Genomic DNA, 21,562 nt, shown 5'->3' with positions numbered 1-21,562 from the left:
ACTGAACTGGTGCTAATGGAACCTTAGAGTTCCTCTTTCATCAAAGAGGTATGTCCAATCTGCGCTTGTTTCTAAGCCAAAATGTCCCTAGAATTAGAGGGCTAAGAGAATGAGCCACATTTGACCATGCAGAAGAAACAGGTATTTTGTAAGTAGTCTCCATATCCTGATCTATCTGTAGTAGAAAACAAATATCATTTCCGGAACACTTTCCTTCTTCTCAGGACAATCTCACAGTACTATTTTCTCAACGTTGCCCTCTACACACATAACTGCCCTTGATATTGTTACAATCTCTCCTGCCCATGAGAGGACATAGAAATATGTAGCAGAGGCTGTGAACATATGCTGTTCTGTGACACAGGGCAATGCTTAACATACAGCAAATCTCACCATGAACAACTCAACTGGCCAATTAAGAGCTGCCACTTTATTTTTTCTTTTTTTATTTATTATTTTATTTATTTACATTTCAAATGCTATCCCCCTTCCCAGTTTCTCCTCCACAAACACCCTATCCCTTTGTCCCCCCTGCTTCTATGAGGGTGCTAGCCCACCCAACCCTCCATTCCCACCTTAGTGCCAAGCATTCCCCTGTGCTGAAGAAATGAGCCTCCACAGGACCCCGGGCCTTCCTCACATTGATGCCAGACAAGGTCATCCTCTGCTACAAAAGCAGCTGGAGGCATGGCTCCCTCCCACATGTACTCTTTGGATGGTGGTTTAGTGCTGAGAGCTTTGGGAAGGTCTGGTTGGTGATATTGTTGCTGAAGGGGGTTGCAACCCCATAGGAAGAACAATAAAATCAACCAACCAGAACCCCCACCCCCAGAGCTGTCACTTTAAAAGGTAAAACAGATCCTGTTACCCTCTAAAAAAACAAAAACCCTAAGGTTATAAAGATGAAGGAAGACTGGGGTCAGAAGGATCTTTCTCACAGCATTAGGTTCGCCTGCGGCATGCTCCCCATTGCTTTTTTTTTTTTTTTTTTTTTAACGATAGCCACATTGAGCTGGTTCTTCTCATTGAACAACATTCTCAATAATGTGCAGCCTCGCATTTCATTCACGTTTCTTTCATTCTGTCTTTGCTCATCAAATATGGATTAAAGTGTCTATCATTAGCCATGAGAATGATATTATAATATTCTCCATAGGATAGAGACTGCATATTGAAGATTATGAACATCACTGTTTTGGAATATACATTAGAACGGGGAGAGAAACATCAACAAAATATGGAGAATAACATAGCGAATCGTTTTTCCATGGCAAAATGAAAAAAAATCAAAAGCAGTCATCTATGAATGGTTCTCACAGGTGATACTGAGCAACAAGGGAGCGAGGGGAAAGACGGCATATCTACCAGGAGAGTGTTCAGCAAAGTGTGTGTGGATGCAGGAGCAGACAGGATGGAGGGGGCTAAGAGGATACGAAGACGAAACTTGACATGAAGTGGCATTGTCCAGGGAGAGAAGGGAAGGGAGGAGGGAGGGAGGGAGGGGAAGAGGGAAGGACAGAGACAGGTAAGGAAGGAAGAAAGGAAGGGGGAGGAATGGAGGGAGGGGGTGAGGGAGAGAGAGAGAGAGAGAGAGAGAGAGAGAGAGAGAGAGAGCGCAAGCCCGCCTGATCAATGCTATCCTATGACCAATTGAAAATCTGTGGTTTTCTGGAAGAGAATCACTGATGGAGAACCTGAGCAGGGGATTCATAAGATTTAACATTTTTCTTCAAATGCTTTACTTAGGCTACCATGCAGAAAATGGATATTTGAATCAAGGCAAATTTAATGAAGACAAAAGATTTCAAATGACCAGTGAAGAACTACGGAAATAAACCAAGTGAAAGACTGGCAATGTGGACCAGAGGAGGAGGACTGGGGCAGGTGAGCAGCCAGATTTAGGATACCATATGAAGTGGCAGACGGCTAAGGTTTAGAATAAGCAGAGTACAGAAACGGACATAAGCGAAATAGAAAAGTATAATGCGAAGATCTAGGCTTGAACAATTAGGAAATGGAAATGTCACTTACTGAATAAGAAAAGTGAGGGGGAAGGAGCACAGAGGATATGGTGGGACATTTACTCAGTTAACATTAAAGACGCCGTGTATGAGACATATACAGCACGGAGGAACATAACCTACATGAACTACAAACATCAGCTTGGGAGTTTGCACAGAAATGCACTAAAGTCAAAGGAAGGGATAGAAACTGAATGGAACAGAATTAAAATGTTTCCTGTTCCATAGAGAGAAGCAGGTGGAGGACCAGAAGGAAGGAACAAAGGAGCGTAGGCAAACAGTGAGGAGAGAGGCAAAAGGACTTGGCTGGGTCAAGTGATTCTGACTATTAGAGTAACCAAGAAAAGTTGCCATGTGTCAGGTATGAAGGTCACCAGTAGCTTTAACAAAAACACTTTTTAGTAGGGAGTGAGAGCTTACTGGATAAGTTCAGAAAATAACAGTTACAAAGCACTTAGAGACAATATACATGTGTATGAACGTGTGTGTGTGTGTGTATGTGTGTGTGTGTGTGTGAATGAGTGTGTATGTGTGTATATGTGTGTGAATGTGTATGTGTGTGAATGTGTGTGTATATGTGTATGTGTGTGTGAATGTGTGTGTGTGGATGTGTGAGTGAATGCATGTGAATGTGCATGTATGTATGAGTGTGTGTGTGAGTGTGGGGGGGGGGTCTTATGCAAAGCGAACTACAGGGAGATGTAAGAAAATTCGTTATTATCTCCTTCTAGACTCTTATATATTTAAAGCCACTTCTAACTTTATGTCTTCAGCTACACTATTAATACAATTTCAGTCCACTTCAAGTATCACATCACACTGAACCTACAGTCAATCTGGGGGTATTAAAACAACAATTTATTGTTCGCTGTTACTGAAAGTAGAAAACATTGTATTTGGGTACTAAATTTATGTCTATTTCCCCACACTGTAAGCTGCATGCAGTAGAATTAATGTTGGGTTTAGACAATTCGTGGGATTCAAACTAGTGGCACATGGGACCACTTAGTATAGTCTTTCTCCCTCTAGACCCATATTCTGGGAGATGTAAGTGTGAGATGAGCAGTGTGTCTGTGCAGTCTTTGGGCTTCTACCTTATATCAATTCCGTCCTACCAAAAAGGTGTGAGTTCTTTAGTACTGGCTTAGACAGGACCCAGTTTCTGACAAAGTGCATCCAAAGGTATAAGTTTCAGTGTCTAAGGAGAGACTCATCAGCTGACATCATTCCATGGAATGTCACATTAAATCTAGGCCAAACGAGGCTTTGTGCTTCTGAAGAAAGTCAATGACCTCATGCAAGAAGACATTCACCTTCTATTAACCACTATCCCTAAATGAGGTTACAGAACAAAACTAGGTTAAATGTTAAAGTTCAATTTGATTACATTGACTGGAATACACATGAAGATGAAATATTCGTTTTACCTTGAAGCTGCAAAAAAGCTGGTGACTTGGTACCCAAAGCTGGCATAGTAGGCGTGTTCCATGATCGCCATCAACTGAATGCAGTTGTACCCTAGATGCACAAACCCCAAAGAAAGTCAAGACTACATACGTTTTTAAAAGAATAAAAAAGGAATTCTTTTTCTGAACACGTAACTTTACAAAGAATCTGGGAGCTCTAATCCTCATGCAAAGTCCTACCACTTTGACACAATTTACTTGTCTGACCTTCTAACACAATCGGACTTCTGTCTCTTAGAGTCACATTCTGCCTACTTATTTGAAATGTCTTCATTTTAATAAGCAACAAATGATATGCAAATGTACACATAATTTTGCCTTAGAATATTAAACACGGTAATCTGCATATGCTAAACTTCGGTTTTACTTGTAATATCCATACGGAAGATTATGGGGCTAAATAAAAGTGACTGATTGCGAGACACATGCTTTTCCTTTGCCTCTTTTCATTAGGATTCAGACATTTTAACATATAGCTTGAGAAATATTACCAAGTTCCCTTTTTTTTCAACAAAGTAGCTCTTTTGAAGTCAGGGCTAATGTCAGTGTAGGATTAAGCTAAAGTACCAGTATGTTTCATGTGTACACCTAAACACTGGCCAGACACACAGCCTTTCTTTCTCCATCGGAATCCGTTTTTCTCTTGGTAAATGATGTCACTCGGAAAGTAGGGATTGTCCTTTAAATATTCATAACAGAAGTAGAATTAGCCACAAGTAAATAATTAGAGAAAAGATAGAACCTCTTTGATCTTATAATGAAAATACAAAACAGAAAAATGAGAAAAATCGGGTTTTTTTTTCTTCCAAGTACAGTTTGATCGTTTTTCACATATGATCTGGTTGCTTGGAAAATTACATTCCTATAACACACGTCCTCAATATTCTTATTATTTTCTTAATGTCTAATTCGTATGAACTTCGCAATTTTCTTAAGAAGAACATAAGAGAAGATTCACGAACAAACCATTTAAAAGTATAACTGAACTTCTGCGAAAACAAAATCTAAATTAATTTCCCTCTCTTCAGTCACCGTGTCGCTGATTCTCATGACGGTATTTAGCACATAAAGTATTCTCCATCGGTTACACATGCATGTTTGAGATTAGGAACTTATATATTTAAAGTATTCTCACCACTGGCATGTTGTTGAAAACGGAAAATGATTTGATTCTGTCAAACGTGACAGAAACCCAGGTATTGATTCCTGCTCAGATGCTGGGCACAACTATCATACGACTTAGACAACGAGTTTTCCATTAAATACCCACTGTATACCAGGTACGATTCTTACAGAGCAACACCTCACATTTCCATTGTTGATCTGAATAGCGCTAATCATGCCTTGCTTCCTGTCCCCTCTGTGTGCCCTGCTAGGCAGTGTAAGCAACATTGCAGAGGAGTATCCTGGGCTGCTGAGCCCATATTAAAAGATAGGTATAAATAATTTATTATTCTCTCATAAGGAAAGAACTTCAGTAAGTATTTGTAACATCTTGCCTATCCACCAAAGCTAACAATAAATTTAGTTAATTTTGGTTTCTGAAATTATACTTCAAAATCACAGATAATCAGGACCTATAAATTAAGTGAAACCTTTAACCCTGACTTGCATTTAAATCTTTCCTACAGCTAAAAATTTAACTCCCTGGCAGAAGTGTTACAATTAACTGTACTTTGTCTTCCGTCTAGCTCTTGCAGCAGGTACCAAATATGCTGCAATTTCTTTATGAACGGCATTATCCATAAAAAGAAAAATAATGGATACAAAATCTATTGAAGCAAGTAGTCACCCAAATACTATTCACTCTGCTGCTCTCTGAGGTCAGACTATGTCATGGGAGTCTGATACAAGAACATCTCAACATGTTTCCAATGAGGTCTGAAATGTTTGTGAAAAAACGTCATCCAGGCATGGACACTATGTAATAACTGAGCCAAAACGAATTCCAGACACCTTACAAATACAAGATATTTTTCTCCCTAAAATACGGAAATGGACAAATACAAGATATTTTTCTCCCTAAAATACTGAAATGGACAGGCTATAATCAATGGCCACGGCAAATGATAAAGGTTATCTTCTGTTGGAAAGTAATTACACTTGCATATTTATCTACCATTCGGAAGCCATCAGTTCACATTACTTTAAATTGAAATTGGAATAATATCTTAAATGCTTATGCTCTATCTTATTCCAATTCTCTTTTCTATGCTATCACTATTACAGAGCAATTGGAGAAGCCTGAAATAAAATGCATTTCTATTACATATTTAATCTCGTAACTCAAAAAAAGAGACACTTGTAATTAGCTTTTCTAATAAGAGAACAGTCTCATTAAAATTTTATCTGAATAAAAATCACAATTATTACTTACCAAGGTCTTTGATTCTTGGTAGTACATTGCTGGTAAAATGTTTATAAGAAGCTATCTTTCCTTCATGGGAAGAAATTCCCACATGAGATTCATAAATTCTTAGGCTTCTGGGTTTCTTAGGTCTGGAATGCCTGAACTACAGAAGAAGAAGTTACAAGTGGAATTAAGATGAGAGTTCAGTTGTGACATTACCTACTCAGACATGGGAAACTAAACAGTGGAGAAACTCGGGAAACACTTGTGACTATCCTTCCACACAAAGGCAAGGGACGCATGCACTGTGTTTCTTAATCATCGCCAGGATTGTATCAAGAAACCCATTTGTTCAAAAATAATCCCGAATGGACTCATGCAGCATCACTGACTGGAGAGATTCTCTTTCCTATTTTATTTACCTTATGCCTTAGGAAAAATATAGAATCTTGAGAGGTGCATAAAATTTAATTATTCAATATATATCATTCATTAGCAAGACTGAGTACTACAAAAGCCTGGAAGATTAGTTCTAATATATATATAAAACAGGTGTGAAACATACAACCAAAAAAAATCCCTACCTAATACATTTATTAGTCTGCCATCCCAATGCCCCTGTCATAACTGCACTAATCCATCTTCACATCTCTGATAGTAAAAATATTACATTACTTAAATCTTTGTAAGTTAGAAATTATACCTCAAATACTAATATTTCTTGTTCATGAATAGTAATATTAATTATTAATTAATAATCAATTCATATTAATATTTCTTCTTTAGGGAAATTTACTGGTTTGACTAACTTCAAAAGGGGCAGAAAGAAAATTTGCCTCTATGCCTCATTGCAACATGACAGACTTTGATAAGTGAGATGCCTAATACAGGGACACTACCCTGTAGAGCACTAAGCAAGAGCTGAAGAAAGAATTTGACCATTGTCATAAAAGCAGGTATTTACAATCTGCTGCTCTCACTTTGTAGGGGTTTTCTGGATCCCAGTGTATCCAATCGTAGTTCACGTTGTTGTTCTCGCGAACCACATACTTTGCCCACGGGGAGATGCGGTACAGAATCTCACCACTCTTACTGGTAATAACTACCTAAAAAGAAGAGGAGGCAGTACTGATTTAGAAAAGGCCCGTAAGTCTAAACGAGTCCGCAACCCTTAATGAGCACTGCTTTACACAGGAGCAGAATGAGCTAAGAATTTAGGTGAGTTCCCAGGTGTATAGCCACAAAAATATATTTAAATCCTTTGCTCATCTGCTATTACAATAGGATCCTTAAAGATGTATGTAGATTGTATATTTTATGACCCTCCTGCAATTTCTATGATTGCAAACCAACTATTATAGTAGTCAATTAAACATACAGCATATACTAAAATGACAAGATCATTTGGAAATTGCTATCAGTAAGTCAATCACACAGAGAAAATATTCCTGGTTTGGGACCGAGAAAAAGGATTTATACAGGCATCACCTTTTTTACTCCTTTGTGGGAATAAGTTATAATAATTCAGATGCTGAATGAGTAGGATTGTTTAGTACTTGAAATGTATACACATACAAACACAATTTTAAAATGTTGTTCAACCACAATAAAATACTATAACCAGTAAATACAGTAGTTCTCGACCTTCCAAATTTCACATTACTTTAATGTATTTCCTCATTTTGTGGTTACCTCCCAACCATAAAATTATTTCCTTGGTACTTCATAATTGTAATTTTGCTGCTGTTATGAATTATAAGGTAACTATCTTAAATCTAGCATATCTGATGTACAAACCTTGTGAAAAGATACTTTGATACTCAATGACTCACGGGATGAAAAACACTTCTTTTTTCTCTTCTTTTTTTTTTTTTTTGGTTCTTTTTTTTCGGAGCCGGGGATCGAACCCAGGGCCTTGCGCTTCCTAGGCAAACGCTCTACCACTGAGCTAAATCCCCAACCCCTTTTCTCTTCTTTTATTGGACATTTTTTACTTATATTTTAAATGTTAGCCCCTTTCCCAGTTTTCACTCCAGAAACCCTCTCTATCTAGCCCTGCTTCTATGAGTATACTCCCCAACCGACTCATTCCTTCTCACCTCCCCACCCTGACATTCCCTACACTGGGGCATTGAGTCTTGACAGAACCAAGAGCATCTGCTCCCACTGATGCCCAAGAAGACAGGCCTCTGCTACATATGCAGCTGAAGCCATAGGTCCATCCTTGCATACTCTTGGGATTGTGGTTTAGCCCCTGAGAGCTGTGGAGGGTCTAGTATTATTTTTCTTCTTCTTCTTCTTCTTCTTCTTCTTCTTCTTCTTCTTCTTCTTCTTCTTCTTCTTCTTCTTCTTCTTCTTCTTCTTCTTCTTCTTCAGTTGTAAATTATAAACAACAAAAGAACATCTGGAGGAATCACCATCCCTAAAGTCAAGCTGTATTACAGAGCAATAGTGTTTAAAAAAAATATATAGTACTGGTACAGGGACAGGCAGGTAGATCAACAGAAAAGAATTGAAGACACAGAAATGAACCCACACACCTATGGTCACTTGATCTTTGACAAAGGAGCTAAAACCATCCAGTGGGGGAAAGATAGCATTTTCAGCAAATGGTGCTGATTCAACTGGAGGTCGACATGTAGAAGAATGCAGATCGATCCATGCCTATCACCCTGTACAAAGCTTAAGTCCAAGTGGATCAAGGACCTCCACATCAAACCAGACACACTCAAACTAATAGAAGAAAAACTAGGGAAGCATCTGGAACACATGGGCACTGGAAAAAATTTCCTGAACAAAACACCAATGGCTTACGCTCTAAGATCAAGAATCGACAAATGGGATCTCATAAAACTGCAAAGCTTCTGTAAGGCAAAGGACACTGTGGTTAGGACAAAACGGCAACCAACAGATTGGGAAAAGATCTTTACCAATCCTACATCTGATAGAGGGCTTATATCCAAAATATACAAAGAACTCAAGAAGTTAGACCTCAGGGAAACAAATAACCCTATTAAAAAATGGGGCTCAGAGCTAAACAAAGAATTCTCAGCTGAGGAATATCAAATGGCTGAGAAACACCTAAAGAAATGTTCAACATCCTTAGTCATCAGTGAAATGCAAATCAAAACAACCCTGAGATTCTACCTCTCACCAGTCAGAATGGCTAAGATCAAAAACTCAGGTAACAACAAATGTTGGCCAGGATGTGGAGAAAGAGGAACACTCCTCCATTGTTGGTGGGATTGCAGACTGGTACAACCATTCTGGAAATCAGTCTGGAGGTGCCTCAGAAAATTGGACATTGAACTACCTCTGTTGGCATATATCCAAAAGATGCCCCAACATATAACAAAGACACATGCTCCACTATGTTCATAGCAGCCTTATTTATAATAGCCAGAAGCTGGAAAGAACCTGGATGCCCTTCAACAGAGGAATGGATATAGAAAATGTGGTACATCTACACAATGAAGTAGTATTCGTCTATTAAAAACAATGACTACATGAAATTCTCAGGCAAATGGGTGGAACTAGAAAATATCATCCTGAATGAGGTAACCCAATCACAAAACAACACACATGGTATGTACTCACTGATAAGTGGATAATAGCCCAAAATCTCAGAATACCCAAGATACAATTCAGAGACCAAATTAAGTTCAAGAAGAAAAACCAAAATGTAGATGCTTCAGTCCTACTTAGAAGGGAAACAAAAGGACTCACAGGTGGAAATATGGAGACAAAGAGTGGAGCAGAGACTGAAAAAAGGCCATCTAGAGACTGTCCCACCTGAGGATGCATCCCATATACAGTCATGAAACCCAGACAATATTGTGTATGCCAAGAAGGGCATGCTAACAGGAGTCTGATATAGCTGTCTCCTGAGAGGCTCTGCCAGAACCTGACAAATACAAAGGTAGATGAGTGAAAATCACTTCTAATATATCTCGCTATCTTTTCTGTTTTGGGAACAGAACAAAATAGCATGTTGGAACAATATTTTGCTGCCTGTCCTGTACATTTTGATATCATCATATTTCAATTAGTTATAAGTAGCAGAAGGAACAGACCCAGTATTAGCATCCAGACTCCTACCTTGTGGTCAGTTAACAAAAGAATCTAATGCTTTTGCTGGGGATGCTAACACCACTTCTTAAGGTCAGGCTTTGTGAAAACTACAAAGCAGACAAACTTACTGACTGCTACATAAAAATGGATCTTTCCAAACTCATCAGCCCACTACAATGATGCAAGTCCACTGAGTAGGCTAGAGTCAACTGAGTCTACAGTTTCATGGGGGGGGGGGGGTTGAAAATTATGAGAAAACATAGGTTTTGACTTATTTGGTGCTCTAAGCAATAAATTATTTGTCTTCAACCTGGAAGTCCAAACTTTCTACCAGAATTTTTGAAGTAGTAACAGAAAAACTCACAAGCTTGTCATTAAGATATAATCAAAGGACATCATACCAGACAAAAAGTCACCGAATGCATCATTTGCCCACCTGTTCTGCTTCTCCTTTCTCTAACATATATACCTAGGGACACATATTACTGCAAAGAATGTCAACTTTCATTTTCATTCTCCTTTCATAGAAAAGTCCACGTGATGTGTAGAGAAATCTTTGCACCAAATGGAAAATTATATGATTGTTACATAATAGCTTTCTAATGACTTACCTCCTGGGTGTTCCTCACTAACACAACTTGACCAGGATAAACACTTTATGTTCACTACCTCTTCACAATGTCATTATTCTTAGAAACCAATTAATAGTACTATGATAAATCCAACCAGGAGACAGACTAATAAGGGAAAAGATATATTTTATATATACTGTTGTTTATAGATCCTTTTTGGAGGGAGGACTTGGCTTCCTGAATACTTCCTGTGTTCTAGTAACTTCTGCTCCCTTTTAGCACATTTCAGAGGCTAGTATTCCTGGATGCTGCAGTAAGTTGCCCTTTTCAAGTTTACTAATGCATAGGTACAAAGCTCCACTTGATACTTTCATAGTGAAAATCTCACTCCCAGCTATTGACTATAAAATCTCTAAAGATAATTTACCAGAGTAGAAGTCCAATAAAAAATAATCTTGAGGTTTGTGCAATTTTAAGTATGTAATTAGTTTCATGGAAGCAATCACAGTGTAGCTACAAAGACGATCTGCCTGTCTAATAAGCATTTAATGTTTTTATTAATAAAAAACAATGGATAAGGTCTAAATGTTAAAAACACACTATTGATCCTTAATAGAGAAATATTCTTTCAAATTATGAAAAAATGTTTTCAACTTCACAAAATTAAATGCATAGACTGGGGGACAGCATATTTTACTGTCCATTTGTAGTTTAATTATCACTTTATCCCTTGTATTGATTCTAAATGTAGAAATATCATTAAAGATTACAAATATGTGACCTGTGTAATCACACAATTCCAGGGGTCCCTGCTACTATTGTTTTAAATTTTTTATACATTACCCTGTTGATAACCATTTATGCAATAAAATGTCAAATTAATCTATTACACTAATAGGCATGATAGCATAATAATATTTATATGGCCAATAATTTGTGAAATCATAACTTACAACACTGTTATAAATGTTAATTATTTTAGAGGAACATTTTATTATATCAAACTTCTTATATACCTTATGTAAAGGTCATATTAAAAGTATATTATCAGGATAAAGAAAGGAGTCAATAAAAGAAACCTCTAGATATATAAAAGTCCAATCGACTTAAATAAACTGTGTGGAGTCAAATTCTATGTAGAGAATGTCTGTGGGCTGGAACTCAAATATACAATATAAAAAAGATTAGTGAATGGCCAATATCTATAAATAAATAAATCAAAGATCTGTCATGGAGGGAATATCTTTTGAAATCTTTCTTGCAAAAGAATGTCTTTGATGCACTGGAAAATTGCTGAAATAAGGATTCTCTTCAGGTGGCCAGAAATTCTGTATAAAAACAGACACATGCTCGGCTAGTTATAACAAGCCAAGCGTTATCATATTCTGGAAGATGGTGCTAAAAGTAACTTCAATTTCATGACTGAATATACAGCACATACACAGAAAAAAGCAGATATTAAATAATACTCGGTTTGCCCAAATTAGTCCACAAAAGTCCATGTGAGAAGGAGCAGTCATTTACCAAAAAAGAAAAAACAGAAACAATATAAAAAAACTGTTGAGAATAACAGAAAATAATACTGATTAAAATAACTAGGAGATTCAAGTCACAAAGAATACAACCAAAGTCAAGTTATGAGACAGCTATTCCTTCTTTAATTCCTCCTGTACTCTAACTTTTGTGAGAAATTTAACCTAAATAGTAAACATCACAGAAAATGATGTTATCATATGTATACACATAAGTGTAACATACATTATATATCGCATGCCTTCCAATCATGTGAGGCAAGCTGCAGCAGACAGGCTTCTAAATTGTGAGCTGTTAACCAGTTAGTAGCCGAGTTATGGTGAATTGCAGAAATCCCAGGAGGAACATAGTAGTGACTAAGTTTTGTCCTATAAATTACTCAGTAATATAAAAATAATTTTATCTCAGTGAGTATAGCTAAGCCTGTGCACAGTGCATGCTATGAACATTTCTCATACATGTGTCTACATATGTGAATGCCAATATGCCAAGACATTCTCAGTTTTCCATAGGTGGAAAGAGATCTAATTTCTTAGGTTGACCTCTGAATGGTCTCCTCTTCCTCTCTCTCTGTCTCTCTAACACACACACACACACACACACACACACACACACACACACGGCGCGGGGGTGGGGGGAGATACTTCATGTGAAACATAAAAAGAAAGTGTTGGGCCCTACCTTGGTGTTTCCCTTCCCCCTCGCTGAGCCTTTTAGCCTGCTATAGCAAGAAGTTGTTTACACCCTTGGCAGCTGCTCTTAACCCCTGATTTGGGGCTGGGGTTTTCCATGGCACCCTTCCTCCCCACCTAGCCTTCCAGCTTGTTGTTGTTAAGTTGTTTATGCCCCTGATTGGGCCAGGGACTTTCCACCACACAGACTTTTCCTGTTTTCCTGGTTGGGGATTTTCACCTGCCTTGTTGTTTTCCATGGCTTTTGCCTCTGGTATATAAGGAGATCTCAGTAAAGCCTTGGTGGCATTCTCTGGAAATGGGTGACCCATGTATGTGTTTTCCTTTTAATCCACAGGCCCTTGTGGACTGGGGTAACAGGTTAGCTATGTAGGCGTAGCTGACAAAAAAGTTTTGTTTTGTGGGTTTTGTCATTGTTTTTTGTTTTGTTTTGCTTTGCTTTGTTTGGTTGTTGACATGAAAGAATAAAGATTTTTAAACTATCCCCCACCATCCCTGCTGTGAGGGCTAGTGCACCTCACAAAAGAATAACATCACATGTTATGGGGAAGTAGTCCAGCCATAGACCACCTGGCCTCGAGAAGGCCTAGCTCAGCATAGACCATCCGGCCTCGATAAAGCATGGCCGAACATAAGCCATCTGGCCTCATTAAGGTCTGACTTACCAGTCCTGAAGAAAAAGAGTTGGGGTCAGTTCGCCCCAGAGGCAGGGTGGCCTGGAGTTGGACTGAGCCCAAGCTAGATCATGTGCACCAATGTAAACAAACCAGTGAAATTGCTTGGCTTTGTGTGACTGTTGCCAACTGCCTATGTAAACCTATAAACACCTTCCCCTAATTGGGCTCGGGGTCGATTCCTCTGTCTCCTGTGTGAGATACGTGTCGTGCCCAGAGCTCTGGTTTCTCAAATACACCTCTTGTTCATTACATCAAGACCGGTTTCTCCTGAGTTCTTGGGGGTTGCGTTGTATTGAGATTTGAGAAGCGGTCTTCCCCACCTCGCTGGTCTTTCAGACACAGGGTCTTCCTACCTAACCCTGGCTGGCCTGGTACTTGCTATGTAAACAGAAAGCTAGTCTCAAACATAGAGATGCAACTGTCACTGCTTCCTCATCAGTGCTTGTATCCTGCCCTGAGGTCACCACTCCCTTAATTCCATTTAAAAAGCTTAAAAATAGGATTTAGCTCCATTACACTTCCCGGTACTTTTTAATTCTTGAACCATAGACTTTGAATTTTCCTTTCTCAGTCTGCTATATCTGATCAAAATAATCTTCAGAAGAGTGAACCAGGGGACTCAGTCTATGCTAGGCTTTTTTGAATTTTTTTTTTTTTTTGTCAATACAATTAAACTGAATCTCTTCATTTCAGCCTCAAGCACATTCTTCAGACAAAAGCAAAAAGCAGCCACATTCTTCACCAAATACCCCAAGAAGAATCTTCAGGCAACATACCAAAACTCCTCCCCTCTGAAACCTCTTGACCCAGACCCCCCCAGACCAACTCCTCCCCTCTGAAACCTCTTGACCCAGACCCCCCCAGACCAACTCCTCCCCTCTGAAACCTCTTGACCCAGACCCCCACAGACCAACTCCTCCCCTCTGAAACCTCTTGACCCAGACCCCCACAGACCAACTCCTCCCCTCTGAAACCTCTTGACCCAGACCCCCACAGACCAACTCCTCCCCTCTGAAACCTCTTGACCCAGACCCCCCCAGACCAAATGACCCTCAGCACCACTCTCTTCCATGCTCTACAAAAATGGCCCAATAAGCCCCACTTACAGCACCCCTTGTATCCAAAGTCCTACAATCCACACTCTTCCAAACAAAAGCACGGCCAGCCTCTCAGCAACATTTCAGTCCCTAGTACCAACATCTGTCTTAAGGTTTTACTGCTGTGAAAGACATCATGACCAAGGCAACTCTTACAAAGATAAACATTTCACTGGGGCTGGCTTACAGTTTCATAGGTTTAATTCATTATCATGACGGCCAGAAGCATGGCATCGTGCAGGCAGACATGGGGCTGGAGACAGACAGAAGGAGACTGACTATCTTCCTCAGGCAACCAAGGAGGAGACTCTGATTCCACACTGGGCAGAGCTTAGTCTAGCAGACCTCAAAGCCCAACCTTACAGTGAAACATTTCTTCCAACAAGATCACACCTACTCAAACAGGACAACACTTTCTTGTAGTGCCATTCCCTATGGATCAAGCATTAAACGCATGAGTCTAAGGGGGCCAAACTATCACAACCATCACAACCACCAAGCCCAGCACCAAAAAAAAAAAAAAAAAAAAAAAAATTACTGAAGAAAAGACATTACTTTCTCCTTTATTTGTTTTTTGAGACAAAGTTTCAAAACCAAGACTAGGTCTCTTTTTAACACAGGTTGATTCCAGTGAGTTCTGTTTCCAAATTTCTGACACACATTTATCAAGCCATCTGAATTTTCTAATTAAAAGGAAGAAAATTAGAAATGTTTTCATATATTTAAATGCATTTCATTGTGAACTTTATCTTTCCATCTCTGTTAGTGAGGGAGGTATATAAAGATAGTCACCAAATTACCAAGGTACTGGTGATGGATAAGCGTTCTCCTCTACTTGACTACATCCAGAATCAACCGAGAGGTAAGATCTGGACAGTTCAGTGAGGCCATCCCAGAAAGATTTAACTGCAGAGGGAAGATTCTCTCCTACAGTTAGTATCATGTTCTGGTCACAAAGAGCTAAAGAGGCCACAGAGAAAGGCAGAGGGGCTGATTCTCCTGCCTTCACTTCCTTGCTGATGAACAGTTATCTTATTATTGCTGTGGATGCTGCTACCATCAACCATTACCGATAGTCTCCAGATTCTTCCAGTTCCAACAATGGACTGGAAATCAGTGGCTTCACCGGGGAAACTTCCACACCCTTAGCCCTAGATTGTAAGGGCTGCGCCATCTTGCTTCATGGACTGAGCAGCTACCAGGGTCTCCAATTCACCAGCATGAAGATATCCATTATTGTACCAATCAGCTCTTAATATGTAAGCCATCTCATAAAACACTTTGTATTTTACTGTTTCTGTTCACCTAGAAAATCTTGACTAAGGAACACTTCCTAGATCAAACATTTTTTTTAAAAAATTGCAAAAATTCAGTGGTGATTTTATATAAACTTGGGTTATATTTGAGCTATAAACGATATGTTTTACTGAGCTTCTTTGAGTACTAAATAAACATAGCTGTTATTTTTATAAAAACTAGCTTTTTCACAGTTTGATCCTGATACCAAGGTTCATATATTTTCTCATTTGATTTTATAAATTTCAGTCAAATAACTTTATGTAAGCCATATACAGATTTAAAAATATCCTCATCATATCCCTTGTGACTACAATGACAGAAAAGATTGAGAGGAATGGGTGAGAGGTTAAATGATTAGAGTAAGCCCCTGTCTCATGTTACGCAATACTAGGTACTGCACAGAAGAAAGAATGATGGCATGGCCAGCGACGAGGGGAGTAATTTTTTGATAAAATTATTTTTCTCATTATTTTATAACTACTGTTTAACTCATTGTTTAAGCTTTGTATGATATTTATAAGATAACAAGAGAATATATGGAAGAGATTGCTTGTTTTGAAACAAGCCATGACAAGCTTTCTTTCTTCAATGAAAATTTTAAGAAAAGAAAGATATGTTGCCCAAGTTGGATGCCTAAGAATGTCCAAATGTTCAAATACTTAAAAGACTTCACTAACCAAATTAAAGTGACTAATAAAGAACTTCTTCATAGACTAAACATATGACCCACAAAACATATCTGTAATGCGGTAGCATCACAATAAGAACAAAAAGTAATACCAAACATTAGGATAAAGAATGCCCCCATACACAAGAACAACAACTATTTTCTGGGACAAAATAGTCAGTTACTTTGCCTTTGGCTTTTAGAATTAGACATAAAGACTCATCTTTATAATATAGGAGAAAAGAAACAGAAGAATACTGACAAAGGGAACTGAGTGGAAAGCAGCAGTTGTTTCTTCTAAAAGCAGGTCCTTACTTACAATGGTTTAGAAAGACAAATGTTTTCTTCCTATAAAAATAATTACTCTCCCCCGAAGGCTTACGCCCAGTTCCCAAATCTTTTAACCCAGATAATCAGTATTACAGCTGCATTTTTTTTCCTATCTCTGCTTTTCCACTGAGACAAATATTTGAGAAATAAAAAGACAACTGAGCAGAACTGATAAAATGCTTGGTTCATTTCAAGTACATTATCTGAACAAAAACCTTATAAAGGGAGGCTAGTACAGAAAGAGAAAATCCAAATGGATTATTAGAGATTTAGGAAGCAGGTATTGAAAATGATATCCCTGAGCAAGTGAGGATAAATACACCTAAGTCAAAAGGAAAGGAACAATGCTGAGCTTCTGTAATCAGGTGAAGATTGATTAGGTGTCTTAGGCCACAAAACAAATGAATTACCTATGACATAAGAACAAAGGATTTAAACGTGCGAGGTATTGAAGGATCAATATAGTAATAGAAGAAAAAATCATGGGGGGTAAAAAAAGATCAGTGAGTTTTCATTATTGAAAAAGTGAGTTTCAAAGAGCTTCATCCGTGTGCAGTGAAGGCTGGAATTCTATTAAGTAGACATGGTTGTAATCTGGTATGATGCCAATACAAAACCTAAGTCATACACTCAGAAGGAATAGGAGAGAGGATGTGATGCCATGGACCAGCTAAAGGTTTCAAGAATGTTTTATTAAATGGCATTATAAAAGTCTATTTGATGATAAATTGAATCAATTGAAGAAGGGATAAGATTCTTAAACAATCATTCTAAGTGTACAGGAGTAGGGGGAGAGGAAATGATTCAACCTCTAGGGGGGAAAAAGACAGAGAGAGAGAGAGAGAGAGAGAGAGAGAGAGAGAGACTGAGAGAGAGAGAGATTCCCCCCCCCCCTGAAAAAAATCTACTGATCAGGAATTGTAAGTTTTATAAGCTAAGAAATCTTTTAATTACATATTTAATGTACACTAAGATATATTCCTCAAGAGTGGTTAATGACTATAAAGAAACTAGCTAATGATGGGAATTCTGGATTCCTGGCACTCAGACAACCCTTATTGATGAAAGTCTCAAAGTACTGGTTTTTGACATTGTCCCTATTCTCTTATCCTCTATAGAAAAAAAAATCTATATTTTGTGTCAGCTATAAGTGATATTTTATCAGACACAAGTAGTATCTGTAAGAAGGTTTATATAAACAAGAATAGAGAAATTATTACAGACATAAAATGACAATGGGAAGAAATATTTCATATAGCAGCAAGGAATGACTATGTGGTTTAAGATGTAACTTGAGGATACCTGATGCCCTCTTGTCAATTGATTTTTGTATAATTTCCTTGTGGCTCAAAAGTATAGTCAAGAACCGAAGTGACCCTTTAATAATGGACTCTGGCACTGGTGGCTGTAACAATGAAGATGAGAAGAGGCAGTAATCAATACTAGGATGATCACTGTACAGTTATTCACTTGAAACCTTTCTCATCCAGCTATGCTCAAATTATCAACCATAAATTCCCCCCATGTTGCTGGGATAGGTAGGAAAGATATGATACACAACATAATGTTGTTCTCCAAAATAATCTTTCTATCACTTTTTACTTTCCTATTTAGGATTAACTGATTCACAGGGGAGAAGTTTAATATTATTATTACATTAAAGTCAGTTTGAGCTAACAGCGTGATTAGTAAGAGAAGAAGGAAAGGACAAGAGAGAGGGAGGGAGAGAGAGAGAGAGAGAGAGAGAGAGAGAGAGAGAGAGAGAGAGGAGAGATGGAGAACAGAATGAGAAGAAGAAATACCTTTAAATTTGAATAGTTCAAACAATAATTTTGACATTTAACCTACATTTAGCTGTGGTATTCAAAAAAGCTTCAATTTAAATATAACTGAATATGTCTAAAACATAAAAAGGTGGAAAAATATGCATTATTTCATAAGCAAAAGTTTACACTCTATACACAAATGTTTATTTATTATTAGTTGAGGACATACTTGTGAAAGTACAAACATTTTTATTAAACATAAGCAGAAGTAATAAGCAGCTAAGTTACAAAATATAATTTTTCCTCTTTTTCTCTGACAAACTGTTAAAAGATTAACGATAACAGAAAAGCCAGCTCAACAAGAATCAGAGCACGGCCTCCAGGGCTAGCTCAATGGTTAGCAATTCTAGAGGCTCTTCTGGGGGACCAGAGTTTGGCTGTCAGTGCCCAAGGATTTACCTAGCATGAGCCCTCTAACATGGCCTTCATAGGTAACGGCATCTTGTGTGTATACCGACATGCAAATCACACACACACACACACACACACACACACACACAGTTAGAAGATAAATCACTTAGAAAGAAAAGAAGATATAGATGCCTGTATAGCTTACAGCAAAAAAAAAAAAGCCGCTAAAACATGACTTATATTTTTAAAAATGCACATTTCTAGGGGTAAAATAGAAGAAGGTGTTCAGTTCCTCAATCTTAGAAACACGTTTAATATATTATGAACACAATGACAGATAAAAGAAGAAAAGATCATAAAATAAATTTAAGATATTTGGTGTACATAAATACAAAGACAAAAAGCCTTTGTCCTACATTTAAAGTATTTCTAGAAAATCCAGCTGGGAAACAGAAATTTTTATAGTATCTAACTGTCTAGATGCCGATGAATTGATTACATAGAGCTAAAAAAATTTCAAATTAAATTATTACAGCTACAGAAACTAAATTATTTCCTTCTGGTACTTTAGCTATCGATTGATTCATAATTTTTATTAGGTTTCAGCAATTAATGCCTCTTCGCCAAGCAAACTCCCAGCATCTCTGAATGGACAAGACTGCAGCTGAGAGAAGGCAGAGCTTAGCATCCTATTTTTCCCACTCCGTGGAAAGTAGGCCTAGTAGTAGGTTCTAAGGAAAATCCAGAAGAAGGGAGTAGGCAAATTAAAATGTATGCAGGTGTTGAAAAGAAATGTAAGGGCTCAGTCAGCAGAAAGGATGGAGAACAGAGACTGTAAACCTCAGGAAAGGACTGCCCTACAGAACAACAAACCTAAAGTTCAAAGTTCATGGGCAAAGCAAGTCTAAAAGGAGTGACGCACTATGCAGGCTCACAGGAAGAAATGCTAAAAGCACTGTGGTTCAGAGAGCCAAAGGATAGAAAGAGAAAAAAGTCATTTTGGCAATTGGCAGGCAAGAATAGAAAATTAAAGTCCTGAGAAGAGAGCAACAGGAGGTGGCCAAGGCCAAAAGAGTTTCTGTACAGCCAAGGCTCCCTGCATGGGCCTGCAGTACTCAAAAGCCTGGAAACAGAAAAGAAATTCTTTAGAAGCTACCCATACTGTTGTTGTAATTACTGATTTAAGCATGCGTTCCTGCCTCAGAAACAAGCAGAACGTGATGCTCTCCAGCTGAGAAGTGAGGTGGGGAGGATCACAGACAAATGACAGAATTTATAACTCAGCTTCCACCTGCTTTTAGTATCAATCAAATACTCATGTAAGCAGTCCAAAGTAACATTATGTATTTCCCAGTTAGAAGGGTCTTTGAGTTAATGGTGGCTGTGGTCTTACTTTTCCATGCATCGAATGTTTGCTTGAAGGACTGGTGTGGGCACTCATTACAACAGAGAGCTATAAAAAGCACTGTCTGTAATCATCAGTGCAAAACATTGCAAATCATTGTTTCATTATTGTTACCCCTTCAAACCAGTCCCCTGGACTGCTTATAAATGGGCCGTCAGTCAGTGACACAGAATTAATTGGCCATCACAAACTAACCCTATTTAGCATGATGACACAGCCAATCTACTGTGATACAAACAGGGAAATGCCAATGACATTGATGACAGGCACAAAAAGACCAAGACAGTATTACTATGTAATCTCCAATCTGTATTAATACACCATAACATTATAGTGAATATACTAAAAAGATACTTGAAAATTCAGGAACAATTCACAACCATGTTTCATAATAGTCATAGGAAGCAGTCTCATTATGATAACATCGTGTTTGTTTCTCTAGGCTGACACAGTATTTGCAATCGCATAAGAAGGCTTACTTTTCAGTAGGTTCTGAAGTAATTCATGAAGATTAAGGAAATAAATGAGAATCACCAAAGTGAAGTTAGATACAAATATAATAACCAGCCCCCAGCTCTTGTAAATATTTTCTTTTTACATTATATTTATAGCAGTTATAGCAGGTGATTTTAATTGTTTTAATTTAATCTGAATTACCTTACATTCATATTTTTTTTTAGCTAAACCTTACTCAGTAAAAACCTCAACACTGTTGAACAATTTAGAGGATAAAGACACAGTAGTTTTATCTCCAGATACACAAAGAAATAAGAAGAGAAAGGCAAGGTCGGAAATGAGTGAGCTCCTGAAATCCACTGCAGTGCACACGTAACCTTCTGTTTTCAATAATGTGAAGGCACGGGATTATTGTGAGATATCCAGCTAATTAATAAAATAGGAAGGTGCAAAATATACTAATATGAAAATAAACATTTATAACTTACAATATTCACACCAATATAAAGTGCTGACCAGAGTAAGCAGAAGCCCCTAGTATCGTAAACATCACTCTTGAAGTGGGCATGAGTTCATATTTGATTTGAGTAAATAAAATAATAATTCAATGTTTAAGGGATGCTTGAAACACCAAGTGGGATGGAGAGTAGTCTAATGATATTTTATGCTAATAAATAGCGTATACAGGAAGTAGGGTCAAGAAAAAACAGATTTATACATTCCTGACAAAAAAAGGAGTAGGAAGAACA

General features: G+C 38.0%; 1 protein-coding gene across 1 annotated transcript in view; it reads right to left on the bottom strand.

Moving 5' to 3' along the window:
• Window positions 1–21,562, bottom strand: part of Gbe1 (1,4-alpha-glucan branching enzyme 1) — a 262,662-nt gene that overhangs the window by 125,013 nt on the left and 116,087 nt on the right. Inside the window, 3 exon segments of the mRNA NM_001100502.1 lie at window positions 3,449–3,539; window positions 5,865–6,000; window positions 6,818–6,943. Coding sequence (NP_001093972.1) covers window positions 3,449–3,539; window positions 5,865–6,000; window positions 6,818–6,943 — 353 coding nt within the window.

Source organism: Rattus norvegicus, chromosome 11 (genome assembly GCF_021556685.1).
Source record: "Rattus norvegicus strain SHRSP/BbbUtx chromosome 11, alternate assembly SHRSP_T2T, whole genome shotgun sequence".
Lineage (NCBI taxonomy): Eukaryota > Metazoa > Chordata > Mammalia > Rodentia > Muridae > Rattus > Rattus norvegicus.
Note: the sequence above shows the minus strand (reverse complement) of the source record. Positions and strands in the feature narration are given on the sequence as shown.